Source organism: Xenopus laevis, chromosome 6S, assembly GCF_017654675.1.
Source record: "Xenopus laevis strain J_2021 chromosome 6S, Xenopus_laevis_v10.1, whole genome shotgun sequence".
Classification (NCBI taxonomy): Eukaryota; Metazoa; Chordata; class Amphibia; order Anura; family Pipidae; genus Xenopus; species Xenopus laevis.
The window spans coordinates 32,981,335-32,996,499 of NC_054382.1; the positions used below are offsets into that span (position 1 = coordinate 32,981,335).

At 41.7% G+C, this 15,165-nt stretch overlaps 1 protein-coding gene across 2 annotated transcripts; it reads left to right on the top strand.

Moving 5' to 3' along the window:
- Positions 1 to 93: 93 nt before the first annotated feature.
- LOC121395020 (mitochondrial import receptor subunit TOM7 homolog) lies at positions 94 to 12,830 on the top strand. 2 transcript variants are annotated; one of them, XR_005962178.1, is made up of 4 exons: positions 94 to 1,846; positions 6,079 to 6,328; positions 7,534 to 7,582; positions 12,025 to 12,830. XR_005962178.1 is itself a non-coding variant. In XM_041567502.1 (3 exons), the coding sequence occupies exons 1-3, from the start codon at positions 6,226 to 6,228 to the stop codon at positions 9,385 to 9,387; spliced, it is 285 nt and encodes a 94-aa protein (XP_041423436.1). In that variant the 5' UTR covers positions 5,722 to 6,225; the 3' UTR covers positions 9,388 to 9,818. The 2 variants fall into 2 exon arrangements, 1 of the variants encoding a protein (XP_041423436.1); XM_041567502.1 differs by lacking the exons at positions 94 to 1,846; positions 12,025 to 12,830 and adding an exon at positions 9,255 to 9,818 and having other exon boundaries at positions 5,722 to 6,328.
- The last annotated feature ends 2,335 nt before the right edge of the window (positions 12,831 to 15,165 follow it).

Below are 15,165 nucleotides of genomic sequence, written 5' to 3' on the forward strand. Positions count from 1 at the left end.
CAAGTGGAGGGGAAGATGGCGTCTCCTCACAGACTATTTTGGAAACAAAAAAACGGAGAGGAAGACTCTATGTATAAGAACGGCATGACTTGATTAAACAGCGAACACGATACGGTCATTAGGATGTTTTTATTGTGTCGGAACGGGCCGTTTCAGTCGTAGAGCTGGAGTACTTTCTGTGTTTTACACATTGTACAATGTCTATAGCGAACTATTTGTTACACCAAATCCCATAACGTTTCAAGAAATCTAGTTGGCATTACGCAGTATTTGTCTACATTTCTGCTTGGCGACCATCATACTGCCTGCAGAAATACAACTCCCACCATCCCCTGCGAAGTCGGCTGGTTCTTTCCCTAGTCACCAGTATGTAGTGCTACGGGGGGGGTGGAGACATTATGGCAATTTGTTATAAAAAGAGAACAAAGAATCTGTTAACTCTTTGGGTATTTTAGTAAGGCCAACGATTGGCTCCAATCTGCATTTACTGTTATGAAGGCGTCGTGGTTGGGACTGAATAGAAATGCGTGCAATCAGCCATAGCTATTTTAGCGCAGTGCTTGTTGCTAGGCGGTTCCTTTTCACAGATACAAAGGAAAGTCGGGGGCGGAGAATTGGGGGAATGGGGAAGAGACAGGTTATAAATAAACAGTATTGTATTGCAGATTAAGTAAAACCAGACTGTAATGTAAGTGAACCAATATGTGTAACACGTTTATATATTAAGGCTCATGGCACACGCTCACACGGAAACTCAGGGAGACTTTGGAAAGTGAAGTGCTCCGGCGATTTACATTCTAGCCGGCGGGAGTCAGTTCGGGAGATTAGTCGCCCCGAAGTAGAGGAGATTTGTCGCAAGGTGACTAATCTCCCCGAATCTGAGCGTGTGCCCTGACCCTAGGGAAAACCATTTACCCTCCGAAGAATGTACCGTATATACTCGAGTATAAGCCGAGGTACCTAATTTTACCTACAAAAACTTGTAAAACGTATTGACTCGAGTATAAGCCTAGGGGTGAGAAATGCATTCACAGGGTGAACAGCGCAAAGCAGGGTGCCGAGACGCACATGGGCGAGAGTGCGGCCTCACACCCTGTTAATGGACACACAAGTTGTAGTGACTATAGAATGAGAATTGAGGGGACAATGGTGATAATGTGACAGTGTTGGCTGGGCTGCTCTGCAGGACTATACTTTTATAAGTAAAACTACAGGTCAAGTAGTGGCAATTAGTAATGCAGGCACATGAGCTTGCCCAGTCAGCTTGCAATCCTGCTACATGTGTAGCTCATTATTAGAGGGATGCTCTCTCCCAGCATATAACCCCACTGACGAGCTCCACTCTCCCAGCTCATACAGGGCTAAACCTATACAGGTAATATAGACACCTGACATATACCGATACCTCCCAGCAGTTTTTCCGCTTTTCCCGGGACAATTCTGATTGTTCTTAACACAGCCGGCAGTAGTCCCGGGTCCCTGATTAAAAGTCCCGCAGCTCCGTTAGCGTCTAGCGCATAGACTCCAGCCAGACAGCTATTCCTGATGTCACAAATCTCATCTCGCGAGGCCGTCACGTCACTCCACACGCAGTGATGTTCTACATAGACGATTCTATTGAGTGGAATAATGGTGGACTTTGTTGCTGTCATTGTCTCCCATAACGATGTTGTACAGCAACAATTTTCAATTCCTCAGGGTCCTCAGCAAACTCGACTCCAACAAAAGGTATTTTCCCGATGCCCCTGCAGCGCTGCACAACCATTGACTCAAGTATAAGCCGAGGTACACCTTCTTCAGCATATTTTGGGTGATGAAAAACTCGTCTTATACTGAAGTATATACGGTAGGTCTCTAGAAAAATGTATTGCATAAAACAGCTCATATGTAAAACTACTAGTGTCCAAACTACGGCCCGATATCCATTTTTAATTTGCCCGCAGCACATCTACACTTACTACCTACCCCCACAATCCTAATTCCCGCCTACCCCTTTCGCTGACTGAGAATTGCATATCACTACCGCGTGACTCCATGCATTCTGCCTGGGTTGCCCATGCGCAGAAGCTGATAGCACCAGCACGTCAGCTTCTGGAAGGAAGCTGCCATGGAGTCATACGATGTGATTGGATGTGGCAATGAAAGGGTGTGGCAAACATTGCTTTGGAGCGTTCGGATTAGCGGAGATAGTTGTTGCTCAAACTACGGGTGGCTGGAAGGTGTGAATGAGCTCAGCGAGTTGCACACTTCTCTGTGATTGGTACCCGGCATGACGTGCAGTTTATTGTCACTAGTGGATTTTCGTGGAGAGGCAGAACTATATGGACCGGGTGTGGGAGGATGGGGTTGACTGTAATGTGTATAAAGACAGCTTGTTATGTATATTTCACTTTAGCGTTTCCATGAGCCCTCAATGGTGTAATAGAAATTGTATTTGTCTGGAAACTTACGTCAGAAGTGTCAGTGAGAGTCTGGGGGGATGTACGTCATCAGTTCCAAGGCTGAGCATTTCCTGTTTGACCTCGAGTGAGTGGCCCTGCTGTTTGTGTATTTTACTGCATATGGCCCTTGGTGAAAAAAGTTTGGACACAACATCGCCAAACGAGTGGATCTCTCTGTGTATGGCCACCTTTAGATCTACTAGAGAGCTGTTATCTTGTGTTAGAGAACTGCTATCTGGTTACCTTCCCATTGTTCTGTTGTTAGGCTGCTGGGGGGGGGTGATATCACTCCAACTTACAGTACAGCAGTAAAGAGTGATTGAAGTTTATCAGAGCACAAGTCACGTGACTGGGGACAGCTGGGAAATTGACAATATGTCTAGCCCCATGTCAGATTTCAAAATTAAATATAAAAAAAAAAATCTGTTTGCTCTTTTGAGAAATGGAATTCAGTGCAGAATTCTGCTGGAGCAACACTATTAACTGAGGCATTTTGGAAAAAAAAAAACATTTTCTCTCCCTTTGAATTCCTTTCGGGGTTAAAATTTAAACTGTTTTCCGGTTACTAGGGTCTCCGTGGTCCTAGCAACCACCGTGGTTTGAAATTAATGGGAGAGGGTTTCTAAAAATGACAGATTTTGTTTAAATTAAAGTTACAGATTTTCTTGTTCGAAGTCAAATTTTAGGATAAACTTCCCCTTTTCCTGAGGTTTTTCCCCACGGCTGCGTCTAGATCCAAGTTGCTAATGGTACAGAGGATCTTTACAGATTAGGAAATAGATCTTTCAGTGTGGTTGGGCTAAATCCTAGTGGGAAAAGGTACAGTAATAGAAACTTGACAATCCAGTCAGACATTGCTAGTTCCAAGTTGCTAATGGAACAATTTTCTAGTTGGAAAATGAATAGAAACTAGACAATATAGTGCATGTAAAATACATCCCACTTATTTTTAGTGTTAAGTGTAAGGTATACTCTCCCTTTCACTCTATATAGTATATCATGGTTCTTATAAGATAATGTCAGCAACTAGGATTTAGTGTATTTTACACAGAGTCTATTTCCTAGTGGGAAACACAATATGATATGCTCTTAGTGGGTTCTCTGCTCCGCTCTACTGGTATATTATAAGACACTAGAATCTAGTGTATTTTGTATGTTGCTTACATACATCTTTGCTTAGCAGGGATATTATCCACTAGGATCTAGTGTTTTCTAAACAAAGAGTCCATTTACCAGTTGCTTACATACATCTTTGTTTTACAGGGATACGATTATCCACTAGGATCTAGTGTATTTAGTATGAAGCATCTATTTCCTAGTTGCTTACATACATCTTTGCTTAGCAGGGATATTATCCACTAGGATCTAGTGTTTTCTAAATAAAGTGTCTATTTCCTAGTTGCTTACATACATCTTTGCTTACCAGGGATATTATCCACTAGGATCTAGTGTTTTCTAAACAAAGAGTCCATTTACCAGTTGCTTACATACATCTTTGTTTTACAGGGATACGATTATCCACTAGGATCTAGTGTATTTAGTATGAAGCATCTATTTCCTAGTTGCTTACATACATCTTTGCTTACCAGGGATATTATCCACTAGGATCTAGTGTTTTCAAAATGAAGCGTCTATTTCCTAGTTGTTATTTTTTCATCTTCAAGTAAAACCAGGACTATACATTATTCATGAATGCCCACAAAGTTAGATTTTGTTTTCATATTTACAGGTATAGGAACAGTTATGCAGAATTGTCAGGATCGAGGGTTTTGCAGATAACAGGTCTTTCTGCCATTTGGACATCCATACCTTATGTCTACTAAAAAAAAATATATAATTTAAACTCCAAGAGGATTGTTTTGCTTCCAGTAAGGATTCATTATATCTCAATTAGGAACAAATACAAGCTACTGTTTTATTATTACAAAGAAAAACAAAAAGATGCTTAAACATTTGAATTACTTGAATGAAGTCTATGGGGTACATTCACTAAAATGTTGAATGTACCCCATAGATACCAAAATGTTGGGAGGTATGATTGTCTATTTTGTGTGCGCCATTGCTTTAAAGTGTTAAAAGTCCCTGCAGAAACATCCTTGTTAGGAACATTTTCTTATACTAGACAACTCTTGGCACCAGCAATCCCTAAGTATGTTTTAACCCTTTTAAGGGCCAGCAGAATTTTATATTTCAATTGTACTCAGTGCCAGAGGTTTTTTTGAACCTCTGGGGGGGGGGATATGTAGTTTACCTAGGAAAACTATACACTGCTTTAATTTGGGAGATCCGTTTTTTTAAACCAGCCTCAGTTTGCATATTTCCGCAAACTGATTTAGAGCTCTTAATAACAAAACAAAAATGGAATGAATTACCATATTTCACAAAATAGGCATTTATACCAAATTTTATGTTATGAACAAAAATCAAACGGATTTGGTATTTGTAATATACCAAATATATGTAATAATAGGTAATTATGTATCTCTACTTCAAATTACCATACTGCGAAGCAACGCTAAAGGCAAAAAAATTCTGAAAAACCACCTAAAAATATTGCAATTGGCTGCATTTATCTCACCCAATTTTTTACAAACAATTGTAAAACACCCTAAATATTGACACCAAGGGCCTATGGAACAGTTTGATGCCCAGTATGCATAGATATACCAAACAGAGGGGGCAGAGGGCAGGCAGGGTACACAGTGGGAGCATAGGGCAGGCAGGTGACACAGAGAGGGAGCATAGGGCAGGCAGGGCATGGAACAAAGAGGGGGCATAGGGCCGGCTGGGCATGAAACACAGAGGGGGCAGAGGACAGGCAGGGCACACAGTGGGAGCATAGGGCAGGCAGGGCATGGACCACAGAGGAGGCAGAGGGCAGGCAGGGCATGGAACACAGAGGGAGCATAGGGCAGGCAGGGCACACAGTGGGAGCATAGGGCAGGCAGACCATGAAACACAGTGGGAGCATAGGGCAGGCAGGTGACACAGAAAGGGAGCATAGGGAAGGCAGGGCATGCAACACAGAGGGAGCATAGGGCAGGCAGGGCATGGAACACAGAGAGGGAGTATAGGGCAGGCAGGGCATGGAACACAGAGAGGGAGTATAGGGCAGGCAGGGCATGGAACACAGAGAGGGAGTATAGGGCAGGCAGGGCATGGAACACAGAGGGGGCAGAGGGCAGGGAACACAGAGGGAGCATAGGGTAGGCAGGGCATGGAACACAGAGGGAGCATAGGGTAGGCAGTGCATGGAACACAGAGGGGGCAGAGGGCAGGGAACACAGAGGGAGCATAGGGTAGGCAGGGCATGGAACACAGAGGGCAGGCAGGAAGTACACAAAAAAGTCAACACCCTCCCTTAAAAAAAACCCTCAAAACTCATCAGCACAACCACCCAAAAATTAAATACACGTCACATAGAAGCTGGCTGTAATAACCCCCTAATATTAGGAGCACAACAAGCCAGCAAGTATGTAAAAGATTAGCAGCCTCCACTGAATAGCAAACGCCCCCGTATTCCACAAGCGCCCCCATATTACAGTAAGGGAAAAACTGGAGTAAAATCCTGCCCCAAGAAAAAAACCTAATGCTGCCCAGCTCAACCCCATACTCATTCAGTGGTGCACTGTGGCAGGGTTCTTCTCCAGGCAATCCCCGATTGACCACCATTTGAAGAAGGTGCCGAATGTCACTTGACAGAGACGTTCCCTGAGACGTTCGCGTGTGCGTGACGTCATCCACGGCCTGTTATCAACTTGGAACTAGCAACTACCTTGCAGCCATGGCTGAACTCGGCAAAGAATCCAAGCAGCGCCTGCAGAAAGTCTTTCAATGCGGACAGTTCACCATCCGCTGGGGCTTTATCCCAATGGTCCTGTATTTAGGTTAGTATGGTGTCTCCGTACAGTCACGAGTGTAACCGAGCAGATGTCAGTAATGGCTGACCGGCAGTGTCCTAGTGAAGAAGGACTCGCTATTTATCCTGTGCCTTTATTTCCTTATAACGTGAACCTTGTTGCTCCCCGTTATAGGACTGATCTGTTTACTCTTATTTTAAGCAAATGCTGCCTGAGTGATCAATACGTTTGATTTTTTTCATTAAGAATTAATCATTTTTTTACCCAACATTCTAATGTAATAAATTTGGTATGGAAGATCGGTAGAAACGGCTCCGCACTCCGATTTAAAACCTCATAATCTTTATTCGTCCATAATTTAAAAAAGAGAAGACACGTTGAACACACTGCTTGACGCGTTTCAGGCGGAAGCGCCCTTAATTATAAGCATAGGGGAACTAGCAATATATAAAGCCCAGAACAATAGTGACATATGTTGGTATATTCTCAAATTACAATTATATAACCACACAAAAGGGGCATAATATATATATAATTGACCTTTAACAAAATAAGGTGTATTAAAATCATGTAAACATAAAGTAATTTCAAATAGTTAAGTTAAAAGTAAATATTGTAGAACAAGAACATGACCAAAGAGAATGAGAATGTACCAACAGATGTCACTATTGTTCTGGGCTTTATATATTGCTAGTTCCCCTATGCTTATGATTAAGCGCGCTTCCGCCTGAAATGCGACAAGCAGTGTGTACAACGTGTCTTCTCTTTTTTAAATTATGGACGAATAAAGATTTTGATGTTTTAAATCGGAGTGCGGAGCCATTTCTACCGATCTTCCATAACTAAAAGTTAATTTGAAGATACTATTTATATTTATTGGGTAGTTATGTGAAAAAATATTGCATTGGTTTTTCTCTCTTTACCTGAGACAACCCTCTTGCTGAAATCCCTTTCAAGCAAGTTACTCTGATATAGAGCAAACACGGTAAGTATTCTAGTTAAATGTATAACGTGTCAGACTTTTCACTTATTTGTATCGTTTCTATACCTTACACTGCAATATTGACATGTTAATTATTTCCTCTGCAATTGAACTTATGACCATTTAAGGGATAGGAGAGCTAAAGCCATATATTTAACTAAAATGCCCCTGCACAGGTTCCCCTTCTATCAACAAACTCCCAAATGGATCTCCTTTTTCTACCTTTAAATGTATCTAACTTGCGTTTCAGGATTTAAAAGAGGAGCAGATCCAGGAATGCCAGAGCCCACCATACTAAAGTAAGAATACAAACAATTCAGAGAGTTGGGTGACTTGATGACGGGTTTTTTTCTTTAGTTGGTGGATTGTAAAAGACAATGGGGTAATTTGTCAACACTGGGAAAATTTACCCATGGGCAGTATCCCATGGCAACCAATCAAATTGTTGCATTCATTGTTCTACTTGCAGCTGACTTTAAAGAGAATTAAAGCTTAACTACAGAAGAAGCTAAAAATGTTGTAGATTATGTTTTCTGCTTCTGTACCAGCCCAAGGCAACCACAGCACTTTAGCAGTAAAGATCTGTCTCCAAAGATGCCCCAGTAGATCCCCATCTTCTTTTCTGTTGTAAAGCTAGGGAGAGCACAGCAGTTATAGTGTGCCTGACAGAAATTCATGTATAATGACTACAACATCTTAAAGTGCAAAGGGAGCACATTTTAAAGGTTATAAGATTATACGAGAAAACCTCTGTAGAGAAATTTCCGACATAAACATGAAGTTATGAACCAAGGGATTCCCTCGTATGTCACAATGCAAAAGAAGAGGAAGGGAACTCTGTGGAACACATTGAACTTTTCCACAGCATTGTTGCTTTTATTGGTTTAAAAAAATCTTTCTGCAAACTGCGTTACGTATTGTCTGCAGAAGTGTGAGTCGTGCATTTGCTTTATGCAAATGAATGGGCTTTGGACGCACCTCTGATTTTCTGAGGGAAGTCTGACTGTGTTGGTTAGCATGGTCAGAAAGCATGTAATATGGACTCTGTTTAGTGCCAAGGGTCCAGTTTAGGGACCAGTAAGCAGAGTCAGCAGTTTTTATTATGGTATAGCCAGCTTTAGGCTAATGTTATACAAGCCCTTTCTTCACAGGTTCTGATGCTGTGTGTATTAAAGGGATACTGTCACAGGAAAACATGCATTTTTCAAAATGCATCAGTTAAGAGTGCGGCTCCAGCAGAATTCTGCACTGAAATCCGTTGTTCAAAAGAGCAAACAGATTTTTTTTAAATATATATATTTCATTTTGAAATCTGACATGTGGCTAGACATATTGTCAATTTCCAAGGTGCCCCTAGTCATGTGACTTGTGCTCTGCTAAATTTCAGTCACTCTTTACTGCTGTACTGCAAGTTGGATTGATATCACCCACCCAGAAGCCTAAGAACAGAACAATGGGAAGGTAACCAGATAGCAGCTCCCTAACACAAGACAACAGCTGCCTGGTAGATCTAAGAACAGCATTCAATAGTAAAATCCAGGTCCCACTGGGACACATTCTCATGAGTAGGAGAAACAACAGCCTGCCAGAAAGAAGTTCCATCCTAAAGTCCTGGCTCTTTCTGAAATCACATGACCAGGCAAAATGACCTGAGGTGGCTGCCTACACACCAATATTACAACTAAAAAAAAATACACTTGCTGGTTCCAGAATGAAATGTTATATTGTAGAGTGAATTATTTGCAGTGTAAACAGTGTAATTTAGAAATAAAAACGACACCATAAAAATTGACAAAATCCCTTTAAGTGAAATCAGTGATTTTGACCAAAATCTGCCCCATGTGGGTGCCACTCATATCATTTACTACATACACACAGGACAGCTTTGGGGATATTGATGATATCACTGCCTGCATATTTCCACTAGCAGAGAAAACGTCTAGTTTGACATGACTCTTTTTTTTTTAAAAGGCTCCAAGCACATTTAAACTTTCCCCCTCCTGCAGAGAAAAACTCCCCCCCCCCAATGAGGACAGGCATGTTTTGGACTGAAATGGCAGGATATTTCAGAACTAAGGTGGCTATACGCAAGCTGACCTTGTAGGATCTTCTTATTTCTTCATATGTCCCCCTTGATGATGTGGACTTCCACTCAGAGCTGTGGAGTCGGTAGCAATTTTGGGCATCTGGACTTAGAGTTGTACCGACTCCTAATGACTAAATGCAAGCACTAAAATTAATCATATCAGATTTAAGAGCTTCTATGAAGCAGGTTATGGTAGAAGCAATTCTGTTTCTTAGAAAAATACTTTAGTTAAATGTGGATTGTATTTAACAGATATTCTACAGTTCCTGTATATGCCAGGTTCAATTAATGTATATGTTGTTTTAGGTTTTTTGAATTGTTTTTGGTTTATGTAATTTAACTTTGATTTAGGTTTAGGATGTGGTTTATATTTATGAGCTTTGGCAGTAATGAAATACCTTGTATGCTGTGTACTTAACTTTCAATCAACATGGAAAATACATTTAAAGGAACAGTAATGCCAACAATGAAAGCGTTTTGAAGTAATTAACATATAATTCACTATTCGTATGCGCTAGTAAAAGCTGTGTGTTTGCTTCAGAAAGACTACTGTGGTTTTTATAATCAAGCCGGCTTGTAGCCATGGAGTCAGTCATTCAAGATGCTAGGAGAAAGAAGAAAAGGCACAGGTTACATAGCATATAACAGATAATCCCTGTCCAATACAATGGTATTTTATCTATCTGCTATGTAACCTGTGCCTTTTTTTCCAGCTTGAATGGCTGCCCCCATGGCTACTCAGCAGCTTGTTTATATAAACTATAGTAGTGTCTCTGAAGGAAACACACCAGTTTCAAGTGCAGAGTAGAGTCCTGTGCAGGTCTGTTTTTTTCACACCCGTGCCCAATCTGCATCCGCTTACCCTAAACCCAACCCGTACTCACCCAGGAAGCCTATCCGATCCCTTCACACATTAAGCGTTATTCACTCATTATGCTTAATGACATGAAAACAACCCAATAGGATAGCTTTGCCATTAATACAAATTTATACTCATTTAGTTAACATCTAATTGATATAGAGAAATAGCAAATTATTTAAAAATTAAGAATTCTGTATTTGGTGCTATGGTATATAGCAGGGCTGTCCAACTGACGACCCTCACCCCCCCCCCCTTTATGTGGCTCCACATGAAAGCCTGCCTGCTGTGATTCCTTACCTTGTGTAAGCTTTAAAAGTCAGTACAAAACGAGCAGATCTTATCTTGTATGACCACCTTTAGAGTCCTGATAGGTTTCCATTTCTCCTGCACTGTTCTGCCTGCCCTGTGTGTGTCGTACTCTGTGTGCCCTATGCTCCATGTGTGTGCCATACTCCGCCTGCCCTATGCTCCCTGTGTGTGCCATACTCCGCCTGCCCTATGCTCCCTGTGTGTGCCATACTCCGCCTGCCCTATGCTCCCTGTGTGTCATACTCTGTCTGTTCTATGCTCCTTGTATGTGTCATACTCTGCCTGTCCTATGCTCCCTGTGTGTGCCATACTCCGCCTGCCCTATGCTCCCTCTGTGTGCCATACTCTGCCTGCCCTATGCTCCATGTGTGTGTCATACTCTGCCTGCCTTATGCTCCCTGTGTGTCATACTCTGTCTGTTCTATGCTCCTTGTATGTGTCATACTCTGCCTGTCCTATGTTCCCTGTGTGTGTCATACTCTGCCTGTCCTATGTTCCCTTTGTGTGTCATACTCTGCCTGTCCTATGTTCCCTGTGTGTGTCATACTCTGCTTGTTTTATGTTCCCTGTGTGTGTCATTCTCTGCCTGTCCTATGTTCCCTGTGTGTGTCTACTCTGCCTGCCCTATGCTTCCTGTGTGTGTCATACTGTGCCTGTGGTAGAAAATACTTGTTAGGGGTCCCCAAGGTGTGTAATCATGTGCTGGGGGTTGCTGTGTAATCCACAGGGGAGGATGAGGCATATGGATTTAAGAGAATGTCTTAATATGACTTAATAAACTTGTTTCACATATGCGAGATGAGTGATATCCTTATAATGAGCACCAACCATTTGTTTTTTTTTTTGGTGTGCTACCACTAGGGATGCACCGAACCCCCGAATCCTTGCGAAAGATTTGGCCAAATACCAAACTGAATCCGAACCCTAATTTGCATATGCCTGGCCGAACCCGATTCCTATTTTGCATATGCAAATTAGGGGTGGGAAGGGGAAAACATTTTTTACTTCCTTGTTTTGTGACAAAAAGTCACGTGATTTCCCTCCTCGCAAATAATTTGCATATGCAAAATAGGATTCGGCCAGGCAGAAGGATTCGGCCGAATCCAAATCCTGCTTAAAAAGGCCGAATCCTGGCTGAATCCTGAACCGAATTCTGGATTCGGTGCATCCCTGGCTACCACCATTAATGTGGACATGGTCTTAAAAGTTCTTGTGGTAACATTGGTATGGTTTAAAGTGGGTGTGGTTTAAAAACAGCGCATGGTCAACACTGGCTTCGATTATCGACCCTCCACCACCAAGGCCATAAAAATTCTGGCACTCGGTACGACAGAAGTTGGACAGCGCTGGTCTATTGCATTGTTGAATAACTGGTTTGCAGATAATAAATCTGATATCTATACCACTGCCTCTAATATAAGTGTTTATGGAGTACTTGTGTACATTTAACTCACTGTTAATTTGTTTTTGTTTTTTCATTTCAGTTTACTTTGGGGGTGAGGAAGTTCCATGCAAAAAAGAAACGCTCTCAACAGTCACAGCTTTGAAGACGATGTGGCGACTATTATAAATAGGACTTGTTCAGTATCATGAGCACTGGCTATTTGTCCATCAAAGATCTGATGAACCATACAAGGCCGTACTGAACTGCATAACAGAGGAGGATTCTTGCAAAACAAATCAAGAGAGAAGCAATAATTTCACACAAAAATTAGCAATGGAAAAAAACAAATCTGACTCCACTTCCTGCAGAAACAGAGGGAAAGATAGAAAAGGTGGCAAGGAAACGGAAGAAAAAGTAGAAAAAGACAGGACTAAATCTTTGCTCCAATAACAAAAAGAGGTCTCGACCTATTGTATAACAGAGAGGAAGAGAAATAAAGAATTAACATTTTCATAGCAAAGCAAGATAGAGACAAAGGTTCCCCCACCTGCAAGGAGAGGGAACAGAAAACTGAACCTTATTCCACTCACTGAGGAAAAAAGAGGAACATAAAAGCAAGCCAAAGAGGTGACAAGGAAACAGAGGAGGAATAAGAAACATATTATCATAAAGGAAATAGAAAAACAGCAACAACAAGGACATAATTGTGTAATTGAGGAAAAGAGAAATGAAACATATACTTCCAAAGTACAGCAAAAAGGAACACAAAAGTGAACTCCACTCTCTTCAGACTGAGCATGAAAGCAAGCCCTCTACTATCTGCTTAAAGGAGGAATATACAAAAAAGTTGACCAGGAAAGAGAGACAAATTAAAAAACCAGCTGCATAAAAGAGGAAAAGAGAAATGAGTCACCCACCTAGCAAGATACAGGACTCCAAATCTTGCAAACAAGAGGAACAGAAAAACCAAACCTGACTCTTAGTTTCAGCACTTCAGCACAACATTTGAGTGTTTTTGACAGTTTTATCAGCTCTACGGGATCAGCAATTGACATGAAATACTAAAGTGAAACAGACTTTATTTCCTTGGTAGTGCCACAATTAAGAGACACCATACATATACAATATGTTCAGCACCTGCCCTATTTAATGAGCACATGTTGAAAAGGGAGTATACTACTGTCTCAATAATGGGTTAATGTAAAATGGGACCAAAAACATTGCAAGAAAAGGTAGGAAAAATAAGAACTGCCTAAAAACTAAGGTGGAGGAAAAGAAGAAGACAGAAAAGTTAATGAATGCTCTCAGCACCTTCCCAAAATAGTAGGGGAAAATGTGGCATTCATTTACTACCAAAAAAGAGTAGAAAGGAAAATACATTTAATGTGATGTTTTAAAGGGACTGATGACTGGATCCCTGAATTCAACCTGGTGCACCAGAATTAAAAAAAATCCTGCAAGGCACTGAATATCTGGATGAAAGAATCATTGATGCAAATCAGCCCTTGCTAAAAATGCAGTGGGAACAGAGGGGTTTCAAACTTGCATCCATAGATTTATTCCTGAACCATCTGTATATATTAATTAGGGCAGCATAGAGAAACATTGGTTAAGATTAGACCCCATTGTATGACAGTAAGTATATGTTATAGTGTACTGGCAATGAATAATATGGAAATACTTGATGTAGAGCAACCAGGCCGCACTGGCGATCTGTAGGTTCTGGTAAATTGCAGAGGGGCTGCTGAAAGTTGCCATAGACAGTTACTATTTAGTGGGCTGGTGGAGGGCTGTTTGGGCCTCTCTGTACCTGAAGTGGCAGGGCCTATTTTGAATCTCAGTCCAGACCTGCAAGCAAACACTGGTGACTATGGACTTTATGCCATTGCCCGTCCAATGGAAACCTCCTCTGTAAGTATGATCACAAGAAAATGAGAACACACCTCCACTTTAAGAGTAGAAAGATTACTGCATTCCCTAAAATGGAAAATAACATTAAAGGAGAAGGAAACCCTTTTGCAAAAAACCCCGTACCCCCCACCCCACGTAGACCCCCCCTCCAGGCGAACTACCCCCCGGGGTAATGCCCCATATGCCATACTTACCCCTCCCGCAGATTCTTTCAGCGGAGTTCCAGGCATCAATCTTCCGCATCCTCGGAAAACTGAGAGGGAGATCGGCAATTTCCATGTAATTCCACGCATGCAGAGTTGTCGCAAACCGGCAAACTGCTCCAACTGCGCATGCGCAGAAATACTGATCTCCCAGTCAGCTTACAGTGGACGCGGAAGATGGATGCGTGGGACTCCGCGGAAGAATCTGCGCCGAAGGGTAAGTATGGAGTATGTATGGGGCATTTCCCCGGGGGTAGTTAGCCAGGGGGGAGGAGGGGGTCTACGTGGGGTGGGGGGTACAGTGTTTTTTGCAAAAGCTTTAAACAGAGCATAAAGAAACAGAAAAAGAAATTCAGTTAATACACATTATCCCTTTTAACTCTTTACTGTCTGTATTACAAAGCTGCAATCGGGGCACCATTTCCACTCTGAATGTAAAGAAAGCAGGTGACATGGCTAAGATGAATCCGATAGAAGAAAGAAAAGATCTTTTAGCTATCACACATATCTCCCACGTGGAATATCCTATGAGCAGGCGTCTCAGATCAGCCAGTCTAGTTTTACTATACAAAGGCATAAAAAATGCTTAAATCGTCTACTAACCTCTACATTCCCTAGGAATTACAAACAGCTCTATGTGCATGATAATCCTAGAACACCTACCCTGTTACACTGTCTGTTTCCTTAAAATGTGTCCAATAAAACCATTTCTGATTATATTTCTCTATCTCTTGTGGGGATGATCCACCATTTTAGGAGATGTGTGCTGTTTCCAGTTTAAGGAAATAAGCAATTTAGCTGTATCTAGCAAAATTGGTACAACAGACTTGCGATATGTCCGAATTGATCTAGACGTGTGGTAGATCCAAAGGAGCATTTGAAATTTCTACATCTGTGATTTCTTTAATGGTTTCCCTTATCTGAGACCAGTAGTCCATTAATCCCAGGCATCCCCAGAAGATATGAGACAGATTCCCCATCCCTTCATTGCACCTTCAGCATGTTGGTGGAAGTGTTTTGTATATCTTGGCCAATTTAACCGGGGTTCTATACCAACTGCTTAACAATTTATAATTGAGCTCCTGAATTTTGCAACAGACCGAGGTTGAATGCACCAAAAGGACAAT

What these genes read in the sequence shown, in the direction of transcription:
- LOC121395020 (XM_041567502.1), top strand. Translation starts at nt 6,226, where the DNA reads ATGGCTGAACTCGGCAAAGAATCCAAGCAGCGCCTGCAGAAAGTCTTT. An exon ending in CCCAATGGTCCTGTATTTAG is followed by an intron (nt 6,329 to 7,533) that starts GTTAGTATGGTG and finishes CTTGCGTTTCAG; the next exon opens with GATTTAAAAGAGGAGCAGAT. An exon ending in CCAGAGCCCACCATACTAAA is followed by an intron (nt 7,583 to 9,254) that starts GTAAGAATACAA and finishes TTTTTTTAAAAG; the next exon opens with GCTCCAAGCACATTTAAACT.